This window comes from Bubalus kerabau, chromosome 5 (genome assembly GCF_029407905.1).
Source record: "Bubalus kerabau isolate K-KA32 ecotype Philippines breed swamp buffalo chromosome 5, PCC_UOA_SB_1v2, whole genome shotgun sequence".
Lineage (NCBI taxonomy): Eukaryota > Metazoa > Chordata > Mammalia > Artiodactyla > Bovidae > Bubalus > Bubalus kerabau.
In genome coordinates, this window is record NC_073628.1 from 107,086,350 (window position 1) to 107,111,036 (window position 24,687).

Consider the following 24,687-nt stretch of genomic DNA (forward strand, 5'->3'; position numbering starts at 1 on the left):
TGATGGGAAGGGGGAGAGCAAGGCTTGGAACATCTTGCCAAATCATCCCATTCTGCTGGACCCAGACCTGTTCAGTGACCTCAAGATTTGGGGTCACTGCTCTGAGGCCCCTCCATGCCTCCATGGAGGCCCCTCCATGCAGGCTGGGCTGTGAGGAGAGCCCTTCCCCTCAACTTCATCTGGTCCAGGCACTCTTGTGGTGTCTGCCTGCCTCCTTCACCCTGGGGTCCAATGACGGCAATGATGAGACAGATAGATTTATGGGAGAAAGGCCTTGCTCAGCCAAGGACAAGGGAGCCTTTCAGGGGTGCACAGGGTCGGAAAGCTGAGCCTTCTTATGGCTCCAGCCCCCAGCTACTAGGAGGAATATGGGGTGTCTCTGCCCCTGGTTTTCCCCAACCTCTGGCAGCAACTGTCTCTTTGGAAAGGGCCAGCACCCATGGATACAGGTGACATCACCTCTCAGAGAAGCACATGCATATGGTTCCCAGGTCCAGGTGTCACGTCACTACCCTTTAAGGACCAAGACCATGACCCAGGCTGTTTGGACAGGATGTGGCCAGTCAATGTTCCACAGGTGGCCACACTGCCAGCCTTTGCTAACCAGCTACCAGAACCTCTCTGCCGAGTCCACATGCCCTGCTCTTCTTGCTTGCCCTTGTAGCAGAGTTGACATTTAGGATTTTTCCAACAGACAGAGCTTTCCTGATTTAACTCTGTGTGGAGCTTGTTCATTTATCAGCCAACCCATCCTCATGTTGAAAAGTCAGTTCCAAATGCTCACCTGACTGCCAGGGACACAGAGAATTGGGCAAGTGAGAATGTGAACTCAAGAGCATCATTTGGACCAAAAGGCGCATCCGAGGTTGCCCCTGTTGCCCCAGCCTGCGAGCTGAATGCTGAGAATGTTTCGGGCAATGCCATTCCTTCCAGTGACCCCCCAATTGTCCACTTGCCCATCTTGTCCCCAGTGGGATTGAGTTGGGGAACAATGCACTGGTTTCATATAATCAGACCCACATTCAGGCACCTCCCTGTCTGCCACTCCTGCTCACCTTGTGAGAAACACTGCCTTTCAGGTTTGCTGCTTTCTGAGAGGCACATCCTGGCGCCCCCAGTCACCCAGCCTGGATGCTGGCCTGGGAGTGACCTGTGGCATCAGGTTAGAGGGAGGTTTTACTCCCCTCTCTGGGCTGTGAGCACTGCAGGCTCAAAACCCATGTGTGTGGCTGAATGTCATAAAGATAGTGGGTTTGGAGCCTCAGCAAAGCCAAGTCAGGTTCCAGAGCCTTACTCCTTGGGCCCAGGAATCAGACATGTGTCCCTAGGAGGTCAAACGTTCAGACCAGAGAGGGCATCGCCTGTCTAAAAAGCTGTGCTTCTGTTAAGTTTAGACTATAATGGTCTTCGGCCTCAGGGAGGAGGAATTTTTAAGCTCACTGGGCCTAGGTTTGTGCTTTTCCCGTGAGGGGAAATCATTCATTGGGTTGAAGACCAGGGGCTTTGATGGTTCTTGGAGGCTGACCCCTGCTTCCAGTCCTGGAAATTCGAACCTTTTATAGACTGGCGGTGCCAAAGGCCTCATTGGAAGTCGAGCATTGTGGTTCCAAATGAATCATGTGCATTGATAACCAAAGTGTAAGTGGAACCCCAATACTGTCTGTCCACCCCTAATCATTTCTCAGTAATGAGGTGAATGAATTCAAGTCTGAACACAGGAATCAAACTGGTTTTCAAGGGCTGTGGGATTTTCCTCTTTTGGGGGTCCAGTCTCATGGGGGCCCTAGAGAGCTTGCACATTAAACATGCCTTGCCCTCCTTGTGCACATTGCTCCAACCAAAACAGTTGGAGAGAACAAGTACAGTATCAATTCTGTGTTGTAAATGGGAAATGAGACACCCATCCCAGATCCCATAACTTCCCACCTGTCTCCTGAGAGAGTATAGAAAGTTACAGACGTTAGCAAGTGTTAATCCTCACAACATCCCCAGAAGGGAACCAGAATATTGTAGATGAAGATGCTGAGGCACAGAGAGGTGAGGCCACTGGGAATAAGCCACACAGCACAGCAGCAGCAGAGTCGAGGAGAAGGCTGGGGGTCCCCTCCATCAGCTTAGTGCCTGGTGAGACTCAGCTCCGTTAGGGCACTGGGGAGCACACCTGCGTGCCAGGTGACAAGGTCTGTCGCGTAAACAACGAGAGGCATTTCCCCGCTACTGTCACACTTGGGACAAGTTGTCACAGACCGAACTCAGTCATTCCCGGTCTTGTTGACACGATGTCCTTCATCCAGATGATGGGGTATCCACACTTCCTAGGAAGGCTGCTGCTCAGCCCCACCTCTACAGGGATCATCGCCCCCTTTCACCCAGTGGAGCCCCTCCCCAGGGGAGGGCCCAGGTAGCCCTTCAATACATCCACGCTGACATGACACAAGGCTTTTAAGATTTGAATGACCTTCCTGTTTTGCATTCTCCCAAGGGAGATTCAATGACCCAAGTCAGAAGCTAAGTTCTCGGTCATGGAGGGCATGTATGTGGGAGCTGAGACCACCAGCAGGCTGGCTGGAAGGGTCCACATGAGGATGGTGAGCCCCCAGCTTTGCAAGCTCCTGGCATTGCCACCACTGGGCTCTGTGTATCTTGCTAGAGTCCTACCTGCTCCTCTTGGGATGGTATCTTGGGGAACTCTGTGCTTCTTTACACCCAGGAGGCTTAGTTCAAGGCTCCCAGGATCACTTGGACTGCTCAGTGGCTGAGTCACTCAGTGGCAGAGCCTTGATGATGGAGGTGCTGGGCACCCTGATTGGTCCTTTGGGCTAGTCTTCCTCCAGGGAGCAGGGAAGTTTTCAGTCTGCTCCAGGCAGGCAGGCTGGTGCCCCCTCATTCCGTGGGGATCCCATTCAAAGTCACGGCAGTCTGCGAGATTTCTGAGGACCAGAGGAGCATCCTCAGGCCAAACTGACTATGTACAGTGGTGACGGTCCCGGGATGGCCTTCTTCCCTGGGCCTCTCCGTGTTGGGTCTGGTGAACATCTGCTCCTTATACGTTGGTGACCTCCAGGCCATTATAGCCCTCCAGACGGCACTGCTCCAGCCTGCCCTGGGAGTCCTCGTCTCCGCAATCTTCATTTTGAAGAGAGCCATAGTCATCATGGAAATCGGGGTCTTTGTTGCTGAAGCCCCTTCCTATCTTTCCCAGGGGCAGCTGAGAAGAGAGGAAGGAGAACAAAGGACAGGAAGAAGAGAAAAAAGAATTGAGTGTTCTTGGATCTGGGAAATGTGGTATCTCCGACTGCTGTGTGTCCCTGAGTGACTTAACTAACCACTCTGTGGTTAACACTCTGTGGTTCTATGAATAATAATACTCCTTGCTCAGGGAGACTGAAGGGAGAATTTTTGTGAGTTAACCTTATGTTGTGTCCCCAACCTGAAGGAACCAGTTAGTTCCCAAGAGTAAGGACAAGTATAGTCTTTCTGATTATCCATCAAAGTTCCTCTCTTCCTCCTCAGCAGGAAGAGAGGTGAGAATGTGCAGGTATGAGGTCTGACTGCATTCCCAGGTCAAGAATAAATATTCTAGATGTGGCAGAAAAAGTGTGGGTTTTGGTGACTTAGAGACTGGGGTTTGGATCCCTGCTCTGCCACTTCCCAGCTGTGTGACCTTAGACAAGTCACCTGCCTTCTCTAAGCTTCGGTTTTCTCAGCTACAAAATAGAACTAGTAATTCCTTTCTCTCAGAGTTTTTGCAAAGAGTAGAAATCCCATCTTGGAAGCACACAGCAAGGTGCTGGCCATGCCATGTACGCAAGCTCAGTCATGTCCAACTCTTTGCAACCCTATGAACTGCAGCCCACCAGGATCCTCTGTCCATGGGATTCTCCAGGCACGAATACTGGAGTGGGTTGCCATTTCCTCTCCCAGGGGATCTTCCTGACCCAGGGATCCAGCCTGTGTCTCCTGCATTGACAGGTGGATTCTTTACCACTGAGCCACATGGGAAGCCTCAAGGCACTGGCAGAGAGTAGCTATTGTTATCAGACGTGCTGGACCTGCAATAAATATTTCTCTCTTATTTTGAACAGATGTCTACTGGAGTAGTTGTGACAGCGCTGTGTACTTATTTATTTATTGGACTGCCTTTCTTTCCAGACCAGTGTTTCTTAACCTTTTTTTTTCCAGTGTTGTCCCCCTTAAAAAGATGACCTTTTACATATTTTTTCCCTAATCACATCCCCACCATGAAATTTTCATACCACAGGGCCTCTGTGCACGTGTTTATGTGCCATGTGTATATCTGTGCTTTACACATAAAAACAGTAAGACTTCCTGCATCTTCCCCACTGAGAACCAATTCTGACCACCTTGGGGGTGATAGGACCCCCAAGCGGGAATGTACATTCTAGACTGAAAGCATCTTAATGGTGAGGATGGTCATTTATCCATGCTTATCACTCATGCTCAGGACATGTCTGGGATGTACTTAGTACCCAAAGCTGTCATCTGAATGAATGGAAGAATTTTGAATTACCCACTTCTGCTGTCTATGTCTACACACCTCCGTTTAAGAGTCTGTGTTGTCTCTGAGGCCCAAATGCTCATGGTCTCATGCACCAGAGGCTCATCCGCTGCTCTTGGTCAGGCCACTGGAGTTCCAAATCTAAGGCAGTGGCCCTTAGAGTTTGGGGTGCGTTGGAACCCTCTGGGCAGGCTGGCAGCATGCAGGTCCCCTTCACCCCAGAGGCTCTAGCGTCGGGAGGCCCAGGTGGGTCCTGGAGTCTGCACGTTAAGCAGCCGCCTAGGTGAGTCTTATGCAGGCAGGTGAGACCTGCACTTTGAGATACAGTGTCAAAAGCCCCACAAGGCTGAGTGTGTCTTAATAACCATCATGAGGGTCCCTGAAGGTGGCGTCTATGGCCCTCCTCCCAGCTATGCGTGTGACCTGGTCCATCAACACTGCTCCACAGGGGGAGCTGGGAAAGGGTAACATGGGCCCAGACAACACAAAGGCTGGGGAACCCCCAGGGAAACACATGGAGTGACCTACCCGGCCAGCCTTGTACTTGATCCCACCACTGTTCTCCTCCTTTCCTGCCCGGGTGACGCTGGAGGCCCTCCCGGGGGGCGTTCCAAATCGCTCAGCTTCCCGGATGCCTGTGCAGCTGGGGAGACACCCATTGCAAGTCAGTGTGGGCAAGGTGGGGGGCTGTCAGCTACTGCGACCCAGAGACACAGCCACTCAGTCACTCACACTGGTCACAATGACCACAACTGTGGTTCACTTAGTACCTCCTATGTGCCACACTGTGCTAAGCTAAGCACTTGACAAACATAATCCCCACAGCACACCTAGAGGTCCAGCTTCCATCTCTGCTGGAGAAAAGGGGGCACAGAGAGGTTAAGCAATCTGCCCAGGATCACACAGCTTGGAGCGTGTGAACCAATCTTGTAGAGCCAAGATTTGAACTTTGGGGTCTCAGAGACCCCAAAATCTCTCTTCAGCCCCCAGGACTCTGCAAACCCTATCAGGAGAGACAAGACATGATAGGAGAAGCCCCACATTCCAGCTCATTAGGTGTAGCTTGAGAAGCATCAGGAAAGTTCCCCCCACTTTGCATTTGAAATCTGTGTCTCCCACTGACTTGTTGTCTGAAGTTACCCCCATCACCCCCTTCCCTGTATAAAAGCATTAAAGGCTTGTTAGACTAGGACTTGGTGAACTACAGCCAGTGGCCAAATGCAGCCAGTGGACTGATTTTGTAAATAAAGTTTTACTGAAACCTAGTCCATTTGTTTGCACATTGACTACAGTTGCTTTTTGCTATCAAATCTGTTTTGACCCAGACCATATGGCTCCCGAGTGCTAACATCTTCACCGCCTGGCCTTTCATGGGAGAAGTTTGCTGCTGCTGCTAAGTCACTTCAGTCGTGTCCGACTCTGTGAATCTCAGGGCTAGTGTGTATGGGGTACGGAGTTGGGGCAAAAAATTGGTTCAGAGCCAGGAGTTTGGAACTTAGTCTCCCATTTGCCTTCCTTCTCTTTTAGATTCTGGGTGAACATCAGTGTCCCTGGGGCTCCTGTCCTTTCTTTGCCTGAGGGGTTCTCCCCAGCTAGGGCACAGCCTTCTGCACCTCTCCTGCCAACCTCGCCAATCCCAAGACACTAACGTCCAGTTATCTTCCTTGAAGTTTTAGCTGCATTGAAACCCTGGCTTTCCTCTTTACTGGCTGTGTGACCTTGAGCTCATCACTTTGTCTCTCAAAAGCTGGGTTTTTCCAGTTTTGACTCCTCCAGCTGCCAGGTGGAGAAGGTATTAGAGCCGACTTCATCAAGTGATTGGAAGGTTACTTTGGAGCTGAGCTGAGCGTCTAGTGAATGGCTACAATGATAATAATTCAAATTAACAGTTATAACTTTAACGTCAGAGGAATTGGCTCTGGCTGACGGGCAGTCAGGAATTGGCTTCGCAGGAGTGGCGAGGCTTGGCTTGGGCCACCACGGAAGTAGACACATGAAGAGAAATGAACCTTCTAACACCTGCCTCAGAGATGCTCTGCTTCTTGTGGTGTAACTTCTGCTGAGAAAGTTCAAGGGAGGGGAGGGTGCTGGGCAGGGACCCACACTGGCTGCTGGATGGCAGATGAAGCTGAGTTCTCAGGTCCCCAGGCACCAAGGCATCCCCAGCACAGGGAGGTTCTGGCTCTGTGGTGGGTCAGGGACCGACATGTTCACTGATACCCATTCTCCCTCCTCCTCCTGGGGATGGAATGCCCTGGGTCTAGCAGGGAAGCTGTTTGAACTGCAGAAGCCATGACAATCTAAACTTGTGCAGCCAAATCTGTTTGCTGTCTGGTGTGAAGGACATTAACCCCCCATTTCCAGTTTACGGAATATTAGTCATTCCATGAGCTTGGGAGGACTCCAGAGCCCCTTCTTTGGTTTTCACTGAAAAAGAGATGGGAGTTCAGAGGGGATGTAAGTCTCAGCCAAGGATACATAAGACACACAGTGGCAGGGATGGAACTTGAACTTCTAGGAACAAGATCTAGACCTTTTTTTTCTTCCCACCTTGGGGGATCAATGTAAGACCATGGACTCCACATCAGGGGCCTGGCCCCACCCCCTTAGCAGTCATGTCCCCTGAGCTGAGTACTCTGTGAAGTGGGGTTAATAACAACATTTCTCTTATAAGGTCACTGGAGGATTAAATGAGAGGACACACATAAAATGCTGAGAAGGGCTGCATATCATGAGTAATTGCTGTGACCAACACAGGCGTTGAGGGGTACAGACCTGGCTTGAATCCCCACTCAAGGCACTGCACATCCCCTAGCTGTGCCCTTGTGTGAGTTGATTCCCTGGCTGGGTCTCAATTTCCTCATCTGTACAATGGAGCCCAGTACTCAGTTCTGGTCTTAACAGACCATACCCTGTGCAGAAAGTGGCGTCTTTGTGGTGTAGACAGAGGAACACGGGCAGCTGCTGCCCCCACTATGCTAAAACACCTTTCTTCTTGCTTTTCCACAGTGGGTAAAATCCTACCCTGTTCCTCCTGCAGATTAAAACACAGATGCTGCAGGGACTAGGTCAAGTGCAAGGCTATGGCCCTTGGAGACTTGAAATGGCTTACTGAGTATTCCTAGTCTCTCCAGCAGACCTTGAGGGAGTGGAATGCTGGAAGGATACACTTTAATGAGGGAAGTTTCTGGAAGACAGAGCATCTCTGTGCAATTTCTTGAGTCAACACAGAGGGTGCCTGGGGCGCTGGAAAGGCATCCTGTGTAGGTAGGAGGTGGCGGGTGAGAGTCAGACTCTGCCAGCTGGGCGGCCTGAGAGCTGAGTCTCACCCAGTTAAACGAGGGTTTACAAGACCCACGAGGTGCAAGATGCTTCGGTGGAGATGAGTGAAGTGGGGGAGGACAGAGTCTTAATTGGTCGCCTACTGTGTGCTGGGCATGACGCCAGGTCCTTCCTGCATGATAGCTCCTTGAACTCTCCCCAGGGTTCAGGAGGAGTGACTGTTCCCCTTTCAAGATGAGGGAACTGGAAAACCTCAGATGATAGAGGAAGAGCCAGAATTCAACCCCCAAAGGTCCTGCCAGGCCCTCTCCTTACAGAGGACCATGATTGCAGGCACTGACCACCCCAGGGCCTGGGCTCACAGTTCAGTGATCATTTGGGGTGGGGTGGGGCAGAATATTATAAATACCACCTTCCGTGGGTGCCCCCAAATCTGTGTGCCCCCTCCCACTCCAGCTCTGGCGATCTGCCAGGTGGCCCAGGACTACTCCCCTTTGCCTGCTGCTGGGATCTCTCAGACCTGGGCCACATGCCAGCCCCAGAGGTAGAGCTGTGACAAGGCCTCTTACTCTCTGTTCTTGGGAGTTGTGTCTGTCTGAGTTCATAATGAAATCACTCTCTGCGGAAACGCTAATGAGAAAACTGGAGCAAAGTGACAGAAAGCGGAGCCCCATGTAACTAACTGAAGAGGAAACTGCTTCACTGAGACACTCTAGCGCTCCTGGGAGGTCAGGGCACGTGAACTGCCAGTTATCACGAGGCATCTCTGCTTCAGGCACTGCATTCACATTGCCTAACCAGTCACGCTCAAGGATGGAGGCTCAATACAGCAGATCCACTTCATTATACACAACACAGTAAAGCGACTATCTCTTCAGTTGCTCAGTTGTGTCTGGCTCTTTGCGACCCCATGGACTGCAGCACACCAGGCCTCCCTGTCCATCACCATCTCCAGGAGCTTGCTCAAACTCATGTCCATTGAGTCAGTGATGCCACTCAACTATCTCATCCTCTGTCATCCCCTTCTCTTCCCGCCTTCAATCTTTCCCAGTATCAGGATCTCTTCTACTGAGTCAGCTCTTTGCATCAGGTGGCTGAAGTACTGGAGCTTCAGCTTCAGCATCAGTCCTTCCAATGAATATTCAGGACTGATTTCCTCTAGGATTGACTGGTTTGATTTCCTTGAAGTCCAAGGGACGCTCAAGAGTCTTCTCCAACACCATAGTTCAAAAGCATCAGTTCTTTGGCACTCAGCCTTCTTTATGGTCCAACTCTCACATCCATATATGACTACTGGAAAAACCATAGCCTTGACTAGAGGGACCTTTGTTGGCAAAGTAATGTCTCTGCTTTTTAATGTGCTGTCTAGGTTGTTCATACCTTTTCTTTCAAGGAGCAAGCATCTTTTAATTTCATGGCTGCAGTAACCATCTGCAGTAGTTTTGGAACCCAAGAAAATAAAGTCCCAGTTTAAAAAAATGGGGGAAAAAAGGAAATACCCAACAATCAGAAAGAGACTTATTAACCCAGAATTTCTGGATCTAGCTACTCCACCTTGAATGTATCCAATTCCTGAGCCACTAGTAAATTTTGTTTCAAATGAAGACTGATTTAAAAAAAAAAAAGTTCCCTGGGAGGGCCCAGGGGCAATGAAATCACTGCCTGACAGGCCCTCTGTTGTTCTGACCACCCTTCCTACTCTTTAGGGAAGCAGCAAAGTGTGGTGCTTTGAATCCCAGCTCCTCAGCTTTTACCCAGGCACGATGTGTAACCTTGCTACAGTGTCTCAGTTTCCTCATCTGTGAAATGGGCTCATGCACCCACCTCCAAAGGTGGTGACAATGTGCTAGGTTCTGAGCGTGGCCCATGGCAGAGCTCAGCCAACGGTTATGGTAGTTAGATAACCTCACCTTATAACTGCATCTGGAGGGGGAAGGAGGAGAGAAGGGAGGGAGATGTTGGCTGACTCTTGCATCCTTGGACATATAAAGGCACACTTTTTGGGGCCGTGGGTCATAAGACCACAGGATGGGAAGGGGTATTTACAAGAGAGATGCAAAGCCTGTCTGAGGCCTAAAGGCCACTCTTCTCAGGCGTAATATTCAGAGTCTGAATGAACTACAGGCTGAATCCCTCTTGGCTCTGACCTTGTGTTAGTGACAGAATATACCATCCTTCAGGCAAGTGCTGGAGACGGTCATGCATTTTCATCAAGGCTTTTCTTCTGGCTCTTGTGATGCTCCAGTGAACTCCTTTGGAATAGCATGGCTACCTCCTGCATCCTTTTGGTCCACTGGTTTATTTCTCTCTCTTTTTAAAAAAGTTTTCTCTGTTTCTTTAACTCAAGCACAGTACTATGACAGTGTTCACCAAAAGAAATAAGAAGTCAGTGCATGTCAAAGCAGATATCACGAGATGATGTGAGAAACTGCTCTGCCTTGATCCCTTTGGTTATATGGTGTCATAGCAATGAGAGGAGGCTGGAGAAGATGATGTCATATGGGAACCTATAAACTCTAGGTAAACGTGCCTTTCTAGGAGGAGGATTGGGTGCTAATATTTCCTGTCTCCCTGGTCATGGGACATTAACACATGGTGACTATACTCTCCCTAGATGCTTTGAGCTGACTACCCTCCTGTGACTACAGGCATCATATTGACTGGGTGATGTGGGGTCACAGATGTGATCAGGGGTCACATCTCCTGGGGAGCAGAATCAGGCAATCATTAGCCCCTCTCCAGGCTTCCTAGTGCGGTGGAGGGTCAAAGGTTGATAGATTACAGCATTGCCACGGACTCCTGTCTAGTCACGAGCAGGTCACAGCACCTCTCTGAAGCCTGTTTCCATATTCATCAAAAGAGGCTATGATTCCTTCTCACTCAGCTTCCTTCGTGAGGAGGAGGAGCGAGTGAAACAAGGGATGTGACAGCAATTTGTTGAAGATGACATATGATATTAATGTGAAGGGTTGTCGTGATGACCATCATCCTGGTCCACCCAGCCTGGGATTCAGTTGGGATGGTGTCCTGGGTTGGTCTGTAATCCTATTGCAATGGTTCAGGATGTTTGCTCAAATGGGAATATTTCCACCCAATCTGATCATTCTGGGAAGACTCACCCCAAAAGACCAGCACCACCTACCCTGCCCTTTCTCTGGAAAGCTGCCCTGCCCTTCTCTCAGCAACAGAGAAGGAAAAGGAGCAAGAAAGCAGAAGACAGGATGAGATGCTGAGACCATGAAAGACATGTCCTAGGCAAAGCCCATAGATCTTGGTTAATATAAACCCCTCAGACCTTCCCAAGTGTCTCACCACCTGCCTGGGGATCACTATTTCCCTGGTGTTTGGTTTAGCTGGGGACTCTTGTACCAACAGAAGTGGGCTCTAAAATTCCTTAGAAATTCATGGAGTTTGTCTCCCCCCAGCCAACTGCAAGCCTGCTTCCCTGACCCATGGCAAGGTCTCAGCAAAGGGCCGCGAGGTTCCAAAATCCCACATGAAGACTTTGAGTCATCAGCCATGATGTCGACTCACGGAGAGAAGCAGCATCAAGGAAAGAGGTCCTAACAGGGAGACCAGCTTGAGGTCTGGTTCTTCTAGTTCCCTGCCTGAGCAGCCTGAGTCCTTAGAGGTAAAATGAGGAGCCTAAACTGAGTCAGTTTCCCTCTTCTTCATCCTGATATCTGCCTTCATCTAGTTCTTGAAGGAGTCTCTGACCTCCCAACAACCCGCCCTATCTGTGCCCCTCCTCCAGAAACTCCACTAGTGTTCATCCACTGATCTTAGATACCTCATGGTGGGGGGGGGGGAGGTCAAGGGTTTAAGTAGAAATTCTGGGTTAATAAGTCTCTTTCTGATTATTGAGTATTTCCTTTTTTTCCCCCATTTTTTTAAACTGGGACTTTATTTTCTTGGGTTCCAAAACTACTGCAGATGGTGACTGCAGCTATGAAATTAGTCACATGGCTAACGTTTAGCTAGACCTACCCCTCCAGGGCTCAGAATATCTTAAGCTTGTTACAGATTACATGGCTCCAGAAGGAAGGTAGAGGAAAGTGGAAAATTCTGAGGAGAAAAACCTTTTTCCTCACCTATTGATTCATAGCTCATGGAATAGGGTGAAAGTGAAAGTTGCTCAGTTGTGTCCAACTCTTTGCAACCCCATGGACAATACAGTCCATGGAATTCTCCAGGCCAGAATCCTGGAGTGGGTAGCCTTTCCCTCCTCCAGGGGGTCTTCCACAGGGATTGAACCCAGGTCTCCCGCATTGCAGGCGGATTCTTTACTAGCTGAGGATAGGGTGCTTGTCATAAAAAACCACCTAAGCGTGCTTAAAATGCTGAAAATGTAGATTCCTGGGCTCTGCCAGCAGATCCTGGTCCTGCGGGTCTGAGTCAGGGATGTGGGCATCTGCAGTTCACAAGAGCACGGATGATTCTGCTTGAGGGTCTATGAGAACCGCTTGGGTATGCGCCTGCTGTTGGGGGAGGGCGGCCCAGGGCACCTGGACCTTGTGACAGATGCATAATTTTGTTCTACCTGCATAACATGGGGTGTGACTCGGCTGCTCTCTGAGGCCCCATGTAGTTTGGGGATTAAGTGTTCAGGCCTGACACATAGAGCCTCAGTTTGAATCTGGTGTGCTAGGTTGCTTCAGTCATGTCCAACCCTTTGTGACCCTATGGACAGTAGTCTGCCAGGCTCCTCTGTCCATGGGATTCAGGCAAGAATGCTGAAACGTGTTGCCATTTCCTTCCCCAGGGGATCTTCCTGCTCCAGGGATTGACCCTGTGTCTCCTGCACTGGCAGGCGGGTTCTTTACCACTAGCACCACCTGGAAAGCCCTCAAATCTGGCATCTGTTAACAAAACAAACTAACCTTAGCTAGACTGACCAAGAGTTAAGAGTGATGACTCAAATTACTAGAACTAGGAATGAGAGAGGGGATGCATGCATGCTAAGTTGCTTCAGTCATGTTTGACTCTGTGCAACCCTATGGACTGTAGCCTGCCAGGCTCCTCTGTCCATAGCATTCTCCAGGAAAGAATACTAGAGTGGGTTGCCATGACTTCATCCAGGGGATCTTCCCGACCCAGGGATGGAACCCATGGCTCTTACGTCTCCTGCGTTGGTTCTTTACCCCTAGTGCCACCTGAGAAGCCTGAAAGAGGGGATGACTTTACATAAAGAAGAGGGATTACAAGAAAATGATCATATGATCAACTGTATATGCTAACAAATTAGCTAACCTAAATGAAACAAATTCAGAAAGATATAAACTATACATACTACTATACAAAATAGATAACTAACAAGGACCTACTTTATAGCACAGGGAACTATACTCAATATTTTATAATAATCTATAAGGGAAAAGAATCTAAAAAGGAATATACTTATATATATGAATCACTATGGTGTACACCTGAAACTAATATACAATATTGTAAATCAACTGTATTTCAACTAAAAAAAATTTTAGGATCCTAAAAAAATATATATAAACTACCAAAACTGACTCCAGAAGAAACAGAAAATATAAACAGATCTACAATGAGTGAAGAGATTGGATTAGTAATAATTAAAAAAAAAAAAAAACTTACCACAAAGAAAAGCCTAGGATCAGATGGCTTTATTAATGAGTTTTACCAAATGTTTAAAGAACAATGAACACCAATACTTTATAAACTCTTCCAAAACACAGAGGAGGAGGGAAAGCTTTCCAACTCATTCTATGAAGCCACTATTACTCTGATATCAAAACTGGACAAAAATATCACAAGGAAATTACCGATCAATATCCCTTGTAAATATGAATACAAAATTCTTCCTCAAAATACTAGCAAACCTAATCCAGCAACATATAAAAAGATTATACACCATGACCACCACGACCAATTGGGATTTATCCTTGGAATGTAAGGTTGATTCAACGTCTGAACATCAATCAACATGATATACCATATTAATAGAATAAAGGACAAATCTGGGCTCTGCCACTTACTAGTTGTTTAACCTTAGGAAAGTACCTTGGGCCCTTTAAACAAGTTTCTCCATCTATAAAAGAGAGACTGTGAAACTGCTTAGTATTGTTATGAGGATGTAACTGTGCACATAGCATGTGCTCAATGAATGGTCATCTAACCCTAAGCACATCATCATAAGGAGAGAGACCACCGGGAGGGGCCTAGTTTATCTGCTCAGGTGTTTATTCCCTGATCACTTTTCAGATGAAGAGACTGGGGTAGAAGGGCTGACATGGTCTGCTCACCTGGATGGTAAACACCATTAACACTCCTACCCCTGTCTCCAAACCTTTGTCCCCATGTCAGTCCTAACCGGAATGACCATGTAAACCTCTTAGGCCAGTGCAAATCCTCCTCAGCTCAAACCCACATGGTCTTCCTCATATATGCCGACCTTTCTCCCTTCTCTAAATGGCCAGTTTGTGTGCGTGTGTGTGTACGTGTGAGCAATCAGTTGTGTCTGACTCTTTGCGACCCCATGGACTGTAGCCCACCAGGTTTCTCTGTCCATGAAATTTTCCAGGCAAGAATATTCCACCGGAGTGTCTTGCCATTTCCTACCCTGGGATCCATCCCTGGGTCTCTTGCCTCTCCTGCACTGGCAGGCAGATTCTTCACCCTAGAGCCACCAGGGAAGCACCACATTTTATTCAAAAGCTGATTGGCTCCTCCTTTACCTCTTTCTAGTCTATGACATTGAGGCTAAAGCACTTCACTTCTCTGAGCGTGGATCCGTAAAAGGAGAATGCTGTGTCGCAAAGGAACAAGCGGGACCCAGGAAGGGTGCTGCCGGGACCAACAGGAAGTCAGAGCCATCTGCTTCCAAAGCCGGAAGCCGCTGCTGGCAGCCCACACTCACTTGGCCGGGTGGAAGATGGCGCTCATCTCTTCCGCCAGGTGCCTCCGGAGGATGTGCTTCCCGCTGGGGATGCCCAGGGCGGTGGCCATGGCCTCAGCGTTGAACGTGGGTTCCAGCACCAGCACGGCGCCGTGGACGCCACTGTTGGTCAGGTTGTCTGCATACTCCTGAGGGCAAGGTACGGGGCTGGTGAGCCTGGGGGGCTGCCCTGCTGGCCTGAGGGCGGGGATACCCCAGGGGGAACATGTCCTTAAGAGCAAGGGCTTGACCCCACCCCCCGGGGACTAGTGTATTTAATCCTCAGGGGGAACCCCACCCTCACTCTTTTTAGGGCCTTTAGAATAGCGACTGGGCTATTTTGTCACTGATAGACCCCAGACCTAGGCAGGTGGCCCATAAATGCTTGTTGAGGGAGACGATGGCTGTGGATTCAACCCCCCCACACTGACTTCAGAGAGCGAGGATAGCTCAGCATCCGCACCCTCACTATGGGATGGGAAGGGGTGGGCAGGGGAAGTAGTTCTGGCCTCCTGAGTGACAGGGGGGCAGGCTATTCTTGCCAGCCTGGGAAATGATGCCCAGCCCACACAAAGATGGATACTGAATTTGCAAACAGACTGGCATGGGATTTGCATATGCCCAAGAGTCACCACCCCCCCATGCCCGCCATCACCCCTCACCTTCAAGTCAATGTCTCGCACCCACTTGAGCACCCGCTGGTTGGTCCAGACCACAGGGTCTATGTTCTGTGTCTCACAGCGGGCCCGGCGCTCCTGGAGAGCCTGTGGGGAGCGAGAGTGGGTCAGCTGGGGGTTCAAGGGGACATGCCGAGATCACACAGAGAGTGAGGGTCCGTGGTGCTGGCAGGGACCTCTGCATGCTGATGTGAGGGGTCCTGGCCAGATCATCCACGTCAGTCCTTTCCTTCTGGGAAATGGGGAGAAGCCCACTTCCAGGGGCAGAGCCACCTGCATGCAGAGTGTGGGGCCAGGTGGGACCCACTGCAGCTGCCTAGTTTGTATAGCCCAGCCCCCACCTGCCTAGTTTGTATAGCCCACCCCTGCTCACCTGACCTGAGTAGGGCTCAGTGTATGTCTCTTGACGGATGCCCCAAATGAGGCTGCCTATTTCCACACTTCACCGTCATGTTCTTCCCACACATCACCTCCTGTACCTGACTGGGGCTCACAGGGGGCCAGGGCCTGTGTCCTCGTCACTTCCTGTGCCCACGGCTCTGGCTTGGGTGTTTGAGAAGGCCAAAAAGCTCCCTCTTCTATCCCTCTCCCCCTGATCCTGAACTATTTGTGCTCTGAGAAGAGTACGCCCTTTGCACTCAGCCCCGACAGCCCAGGCCCCTTCCGAGGGGGAGTAGCTGGGGAGATGTACTAGGTTTGGGGAAGCTGAAGCAGACACCCTGTGCTCTCTGGCTTGGCAGCGATCAGAACAAGGGGCACTCAGAGTCTAAACTCTACAATGTGCCCCACAGCCCCCTGGTTACCTGTCAGCATCCCTATTCACTCCTCCACCTCAAACCCAGCACAGAAACACACAGGACTCTCAGTTCTGCTGCCACAGATCTATCTTCTGGGTCTTAGTCTATGCTATTCCCTTGCTAGGTTGCTTTTCCCCTCATACCTTCTATTGACTATACTCGGAATTCCTCCCTTCAGGTTTCAGTTTAGCTGTCACTATCGCTGGAAAGGCTTCTCTTGTCCCTCTAAAAGCTTTTCCTCTGGATTTTCATAAAACCCTGGGCTTCCCTCATTGGGACAACCTTCCATGATGTTGTGGCCACAAGCTTCTTCGTGGTTGCCCCTGATACACAGTGAGTTCCTGGAAAATGAGTGTTTCCCTTTTCCTCTGAATTGAGCACAGGGTCTGGTCCATCCCTAATAAGCAGTTGTTGAAAGGAGGGAAGGGGAAAGAAAGGGATAGATGTGTGGATTGATGGAAAGGTGGATGGATGGATGGATGGATGGAGAGATGCGTGGATGGAGCGATACATGGATGGGCAGAGAGTGGATGCATGGAATGATGGACAGGTGGATGGATGGATGGAGAGATGCGTGAATGGGCAGATGGTTGGATGGACAGACAGCGGATTCCAGAAGGGAAAGCAGGGCTGCAGAAGGTGCCCTGCTCCCTGGTTCTCACCTCCCTGCTGAAGTTCACTTGGTACAGCAGCTCGATCCCCAGCAGGATGCTGACCTGGTGGAACTTCTTGGACACATTCAGGTGCTTCTCCAGGTCCCGCTTCATCAGGGAGTTCAGCATCCGCCCATCAACCAGGTGGTTTTGGAAGGCCTGGGAGTACTGGGACAGGCCGATGTCGTTGAGCCAGGCCTTGGCCACCCAGTGATGGTCCAGGTCAGCGGCTTTGGACAGGCTGGTGAGGAGAGACACAGCCGGAGAGAGGGATGGGTGGGGAAAGGTGGCAGAAACAGAGAAACAGGGAGAAATGGGGCAGAGATGACCAGAGAGAGAAGCAAAATAACAGGGTGAGGGGGACCAAGAAAGTCACAGAGATAGATAGGAACAGTGATGGAGTGGAGAGACAGAAAGACAGGGCAGCAAGGGGGCGAGGCAGACGCAGGGGAGAGAGAAGAGGAGACAGGGAGAGACATGGGGAGAGAGGGACAGACGCATAGGAGAGAGACAGAGACACAGAAGGGAGAGAAAGACAGGGGAGGCAGAGACAGAGGGAGAGAAAGATGCAGGGCGTGAGCCCCAAAGAATGACAAAGAATCAACAGACAGAGGGTACAGGAAGAGGAAAGACCACATTCAGACACACTGATAATGGGAAGGGACAGTGACAGAGCCGCAGGAATGAATGCAGCAGTAAGCAGCACCTCTGGGGACCGGGTACCTCCCAACCCCGCCCCCCCCACCCCCATCCCCAGGCCACTGCAGAATCCCCGAGGCCCAGAGAACCTTGTCTGGGGCCAGTCTCTCCTTGGACTTCACCCAGAGTCACAGTGGCACGTCTTGGAATCAGATTTAAGCCCCAAGTTTTGCTTATTCCAACTCCTCTCCTCACCACCATATCTTAGATTTTCTGCATCCCACACTGAACTTTGCTCAGTGCCGAATGTGTGCGTGTGTAGTAAGTGCACAAGGAATACTCCCCAAGTGGACAGGAGGATGGTCTCCTCAGCTGTTATTCCCCTGTTCACCACAGGGTGGCAGCCTCGATGAAGGAATGAGGACAGTGCCTCCCACCTGCCGAAGGACTTTAAAAAATGACCTCAGGTAATGCCAGGCTTCAACAGTACCTGAACCGTGAGCTTCCAGATGTTCAAGCTGGATTTAGAAAAGGCAGAGGAACCAGAGATCAAATTGCCAACATCCGTTCGATCATCAAAAAAGCAAGAGAGTTCCAGAAAAACATCTATTTCCGCTTTACTGACTGTGCCAAAACCTTTGACTGTGTGGATCACAAAACCTATGGAAAATTCTTAAAGAGATGGGAATACCAGACCACCTGACCTGCCTCCTGAGAAATCTCTGTATGCAGGTCAAGAAGCAACGGTTAGACCTGGATATGGAACAACAGACTGGTTCCAAATAGGAAAAGGAGTACGTCAAGGCTGTATATTGTCACCCTGCTTATTTAACTTCTACACAGAGTACATCATGCGAAATGCTGGGCTGGAGAAGCACAAGCTGGAATCAAGATTGCCAGGAGAAATATCAATAACCTCAGATATGCAGATGACACCACTCTTATGGCAGAAAGTGAAGAACTAAAGAGCCTCTTGATGAAAATAAAAGAGGCGGGTGAAAAAGTTGGCTTAAAGCTCAACATTGAGAAAACTAAGATCATGGCATCTGGTCCCATCACTTCATGGCAAGTAGATGGAGAAACAATGGAAACAGTGACAGACTTTATTTTTTGGGCTCCAAAATCACTGCAGATGGTGACTGCAGCCATGAAATTAAGTGACGCTTGCTCCTTGGAAGAAAAGCTGTGACCAACCTAGACAGCATATTAAAAAGCAGAGACATTACTTTGCCAACAAAGTAATGTTGTTGGCAACATTGGTCCATCTAGTCAAAGCTATGGTTTTTCCAGTAGTCATGTATGGATGTGAGAGTTGGACTATGAAGAAAGCTGAGTGCCAAAGAATTGATGCTTTTGAGCTATGGTGTTGGAGAAAACTCTTGAGCGTCCCTTGGACTGCAAGGAGATCCAAGCAGTCAGTCCTAAAGGAAATCAGTTCTGAATATTCATTGGAAGGACTGATGCTAAAACTCCAATACTTTGGCCACCTGATTAGAAGAACTGACTGATTGGAAAAGACCCTGATGCTGGGAAAGATTGAAGGCAGGAGGAGAAGGGGACAACGGAGGATGAGATGGTTGGGTGGCATCACTGACTCGATGGACATGAGTTTGAGTAAGCTCTGGGAACTGGTGATGGACAGGGAAGCCTGGCATGCTGCAGTCCATGGGGTCGCAGAGTCGGACACAACTGAGTGACTGAACTGAGCTGAATGCCAGGCAGTGAAGTGCATTGCCTAAGTGGGAACCTTGGGGGACCATGAAGGGATCTGGATGTAAAATGGAAATGATGAGCCTACAGAGTGACGCTGCCACCCACAGCTGGCAGAAGGAGCACCCCAAACCCACTCCCCGCGGGGAGGTGGAGTGGAGACTGTGAGGAGAGCACCCCACTGGCCAAGCTGGAGACCTGGGTGGGCTTTTCCGCCTGCTCTGACTCCCTTCTCCTCTCCTCTGCTCACTCTAAGTGCCGTCATTTCTCCCCTGAACTCCGCCCTCTCACTGGTCTCCATGCCTCTGGAGCCCCTCTAGTCCCTTCCCCAGGGTGGAGCTGGCGGATCGTGCCACTGTTCCTGCTGGTGTCCTCCACGGCTCCTTGCTTCCTTCCTTCCAAGGATGTGTATTGACTGTATCTGGGTAGATGCTGCCTTATAATGGGCACATCTTCCCTCCTCACCCCTTCCTTTCTCCACCCCCCCACTCTCCAGTCTCTGGCTGGCATCCATTTCTAGGGCTCCAGATCACATCTGTTAACAGACACTCCCAATTCATAACTCTCCTCCCTCTTCTGAGCCTGAGATCCTAATGGGCTGCCCTCTTGACATCGCCTGGCTGTCACAGGCATCTCAAACTTAACAAGCTCCAGATGAAATGCCCGTCCTGTCTCCCAGTTCCAGGCTCTCACTTGCCCTGCCTCTCCCCTCCCCCACCCTGTCCATCTATCAACCACTCTGGTCAGTGTGTCTGTCCCCTTGCCTCCTTTTCTGGGGTCAAGCCATGGCCACCTCTGGCATAGATTTCTGCAACTGCCTCCTGACTGCCCCCACCCCCTTGCTCCTTCTAATCCATTTCCCCTGTGGGTGCCAGATGACCTTTTAAATATATCCATCAGGTCATGTCACCCCTCTACTTAAAACCCTCTCTCAGAGGAACCTTCAATGCATACTGCTAAGTGAAAGAAGCCAACCTGAAAAGGCTACATACGGTATGATTCCAACAGTATGACATTCTGGAAGAGGCAAAACTATGGAGACAGCAAAAAGATCAGTGGTTTCCAGGGTTTGAGGGAGAGGGAGGGATGAATAGGTGGAGCGCAGAGGATTTCTAGGGAGGTGAAACTATTCAGTGTTGTGTGGTAATGATGGATGCACTCTACCACCTGTTTGTCCAAATCCATAGAGTACACGGCACCGAGAGTGAACCCTAATGTAAACTATGGGCCTTGGGTAACAATGGTGTGTCAGTGTCAGTTCAGCTGAAGCAAATGTTCCATCTGGTGGGGGATGATGATAATGGGGGAGGCCATGCATGTATGAGGGCAAGAGATTTACTCGAAATCTCTAACTTTCCCTCCATTTTGCTGTGAAACTAAAACTGCTCTAAAAAATAAAGTCTTTAGAAATGAGGGAAGAAACAAAGACTTTTTTAAACAAGCAAAATTCAAAGAATTCATCATCAGAGGAATGAACTACAAGAAATGTAAAAGGCATTTCTTCAGGAGGAAAGAAAATGTTAATAATAACCACATGGCAATTTGGACTACACAAAAGAATAAAGAGAATTCCTAAACCTCAACAATACTCCAATACTTTGGCCACCTGATGTGAAGGGCTGATTCATTGGAAAAGACCCTGATGCTGGGAAAGCTTGAAATCAGGAGGAGAAGGACAGAGGATGAGATGGCTCGATGGCACCACTGACTCAATGGACATGTTGCTGCTGCTGCTAAGTCGCATCAGTTGTGTCCGACTCTGTGCGACCCCACAGATAGCAGCCCACCAGGGTCTCCTGTCCCTGGGATTCTTCAGGCTAGAACACTGGAGTGGGTTGCCATTTCCTTCTCCAGTGCATGAAAGTGAAAAGTGAAAGTGAAGTCGCTCAGTCATGTCCGACTCTTAGCGACCCCATGGACTGCAGCCTACCAGGCTCCTCCATCCATGGGGTTTTGCAGGCAAGAGTACTGGAGTGGGGTGCCATCAACTTCTCCGGACATGAGTTTGGCTAACTCCAGGAGATGGTGAAGGACAGGGAAGTCTGGAGTGCTGTAGTCCATGGATTCACAAAGAGTTGGACACGACTGAGTGACTGAGCAATAGAACTCAACAAAAAAACCAAACAACCTGATTCAGAAATGGGTAAAGGACTCGAAGAGACATTTCTGCAAAGAAGGTATAAAGTTGACCAATAGGCTCATGGGAAATGCTCAGTATCACTGATCACTGTGTGTGTGTGTGTGTGTGTGTGTGCTTGCATGCTCAGTCATGTCCGACTCTGTGACCCATTGGACTGTAGCCTGCCAGGCTCCCTGTCCATGGAATTTTCCAGGTAAGAATATTTGAGAGGGTTGTCATTTCCTACTCCGGGGATAATCCTGACCCAGGGACCGAACCCGAGTTACCTCAGGTGTATTCTTTACCACTATGCCACCTAGGAAGCCCTTCACTAATCATTAGGGAAATGCAAACCAAAACTATGATAAAATACCACTTCATACTCATTAGGATGGCCACTACTGAAGAAAACAAGTGTTGGCAAGGATGTGGAGAAATTGGAACCCTTGTGCACTGTTTGTGAGGACGTCCAGTGGCACAGTTGCTGGGGAAAACAGTATGACGATTCTGCAGAAAATTAAAAATAGAATTACCATGCTGCTGCTGCTGCTGCTAAGTCGCTTCAGTCATGTCTGACTCTGTGCAACCCCATAGACGGCGGCTCCCCCGTCCCTGGGATTCTCCAGGCAAGAACACTGGAGTGGGTTGCCATTACCATATGTTTCAGCAATTCCACTTTTGAGTGTATATGCAAAAGGATTGAAATTTGGGCCTTGAAGAGATATATCAGCACACCCTGTGCTCATAGCAGCACTATTCACAAGAGCTAAAAGGTAGAAGCAACTCAAGTATCCATAGATGGATGAACAGATAAGCAAAATGGGCTTGTATTCAGCCCCAGTGGAGCAGTATTCAACCTTAAAAAGGCTGACACTACACACAGATGAATCTCGAGCACATTATGATAATGAAATAAGCAGTCACAAAAAGACAAGTACTGTGTGACTCCACCTATGTGAGGAACTTGAGGGTAGTCAGATTCAACAGTAGAGTGATGGTTGTTGGCTTACTTGGGGAAGAGGAGAGTGGAGAATTAGTGTTTAATGGGGAAAGAGTTTCAGTTTTATAAGATGAAGAGTTACTGGAATGGATGCTGGTCATGGCTGCACAACAACGTGAGTGTACGTAACACCGCTGAGTGAGTGAGTGAAAGCCCCTCCGTTGTGTCCGACTCTTTGCGACCCCATGGACTTAGTCCATGGAATTCTCCAAGCCAGAATACTGGAGTGGGTAGCCTTTCCCTTCCCCAGGGGATCTTCCCAACCCAGGGATTGAACCCAGGCCTCCCACATTGCAGGAGGATTTTTTACCAGCCGAGCCACAGGGAAGCCCAAGAATACTGGAGTCAGTAGCCTATCCTTTCTCCAGCGGATCTTCCTGACCCAGGAATCAAATCAGAGTCTCCTGCATTGCAGGTGGATTCTTTACCAGCTGAGCCACCAGGGAAGCTGGTAAAGTCACACTGCTGAACTGTACTCTAAAAAAAGATTAAGGTGGTACATTTTATGGGTATTTTACCACAATAAAACTTTTTTTTGAAGAAGATTAGAAATGGTAAATTATCTTGGTAAATATGTTCCTTATTTGCTAATCTTCAAAGATAATGGCCAGTTCAAAAAATAATAATAACAATGTATTATGGCACATATGTGTGTGTGTGAATGATAGCACAATGGCAGAAGGAAAAAAGCATGTTATACTCCACACAAAGTTGGATAATATTATTTGAAGATAGTGTTAAGTGAAGTGTGTATATTGTAAACTATAGAGCAATAATTAAAAGAAGTATAGTTCAACACTCAATTAATGAAAAGTCAGTAGCAGAATTCCCTGGTGGTCCAGTGGTGAGGACTCTGTGCTTCCACCGCAGCATGTGCTCAACCCCTGGTCAGTGAACTAAGATCCCTATCCCACTCACACACACACACAAAGGTGGTCAAAAATTAAAAAGTCCATAAAAGAGCAAAAAAGAACAATAGATTTAAATAAAACAAAGAAACTCTCCCATGGCACCCCTTTGCAGAGATAAAATCAGAAGTCCTCGGGGTGACCTCACAGGGTGCAGGCTCCCCCTCCCACCGGGCTGGAGCTGGGAGCACTTCCGGGATGCACTGAGTTTGCCCTCAGATGGTGGGGGTCTCTGCCTCCCAGGCACCCATTTTCTTCCAGTCTCGCCTGGGCCCTCTCCTCCCCTCCTAGGCATCAGCTCCCATGTTGCAGAGGCTGGCTGTGTGCTGTCTGAGCTTGCTCCCTGACCTGTTTGCTCTGCCTCTTAAGAATTCCCTTCAGAGTTCCATCATACATGGAACTTTACAAATGAATTATCTGAGCACAGGGACTGTGTTCTCCAGGCTGAGTCAGTCTGATGCTGCATGCATAGCAGCAGACACTTCATCGGATGACGGACTGAGAGCAGGAAGGTGGGCTCCTGGCTTTGCTCCCCTCCTCTTGCCCCTCAGCCTCCCAGAACCTCTGAATCTGCCCCCAAAGAGCCAGGACCTCCCCACCTCCAGGCCTCCCATCCCACCCTCTTCCCCTGCTTAACTCCTGCGAGACTCTGCTGAGATGCAGTTCTCCCTAAAGCCTCAGGACCCCTGTGCTAGGTCAGGACCCTTCCTGGTGCCCACAGTCTCTGTGGAGCCCTTGCACTGTCATGCTGGGTAATCGCTGCTCAGCAGGCCAGTGGCCCACTGGACCATCAGTTTCGGGACGGCAGGACTGGGGGTGGTGCATGTGGCTCTCCACCTGGCAAATGCCCCAGAGCTTCTGATTTAGAGTCCAGTGGGCTTCCCAGGTGGCACTAGTGATAAAGAAGCCACCTGCCAACACAGGTTAGAATAAGAGATGCAGGTTCAATCCCTGGGTCAGGAAGATCCCCTGGAGGAGGGCACGGCAATCCACTCCAGTATTCTTGCCTGGAAAATCCCATGGACAGAGGAGCCTGGTGGGCTAGAGTCCATAGGGTCGCACAGAGTCAGATATGACTGACGTGGCCGCATGCACATAAATGTGCACGCAAGGAAGACAGTAAGGCCAGGCAAGGGGGGGCGGGACAGCTCCAGTCTTCCAGGAGGGTCCCCGAAACCTAGCTCCCAAGCTGGAATCTTCTGGCCAAAACAAGCTCCCTTTGAAGATGGTAAGGTGCTTGAGTGACCCGCTGCAGCCTCATCCCTTTAGAGGGACCCTTGCCAGGCCCAGCTGTTGGTTTCTTGCCCAGGGAAGGGGCTGAAGTTTGTGGCCTCTGAATCATATGCTGTTGGGGCTTTGATAGGGACTAGAAGACTTCTTTTCTCTCTGAAGGAAGGGTCTGCTCGGCAAATCAGTGGTGCATCGGGATGTGGTGCGCAGGGTTGGAGGAGGCACCTTGCTTAACCTATTTGAGAGGTC

General features: G+C 49.6%; 1 protein-coding gene across 1 annotated transcript in view; it reads right to left on the reverse strand.

The window, feature by feature from the left end:
- Positions 1-2,067: 2,067 nt before the first annotated feature.
- KAZN (kazrin, periplakin interacting protein) overlaps positions 2,068-24,687 on the reverse strand; it is a 1,028,616-nt gene continuing 1,005,996 nt past the window's right edge. The window contains exons 13-17 of the mRNA XM_055582647.1: positions 16,842-17,073; positions 15,368-15,469; positions 14,688-14,854; positions 5,048-5,162; positions 2,068-3,208 (exon numbers count right to left, since the gene is read on the reverse strand). Coding sequence (XP_055438622.1) covers positions 3,044-3,208; positions 5,048-5,162; positions 14,688-14,854; positions 15,368-15,469; positions 16,842-17,073 — 781 coding nt within the window. The 3' untranslated portion in view covers positions 2,068-3,043. The remainder of the gene's footprint in view (positions 3,209-5,047; positions 5,163-14,687; positions 14,855-15,367; positions 15,470-16,841; positions 17,074-24,687) is intronic.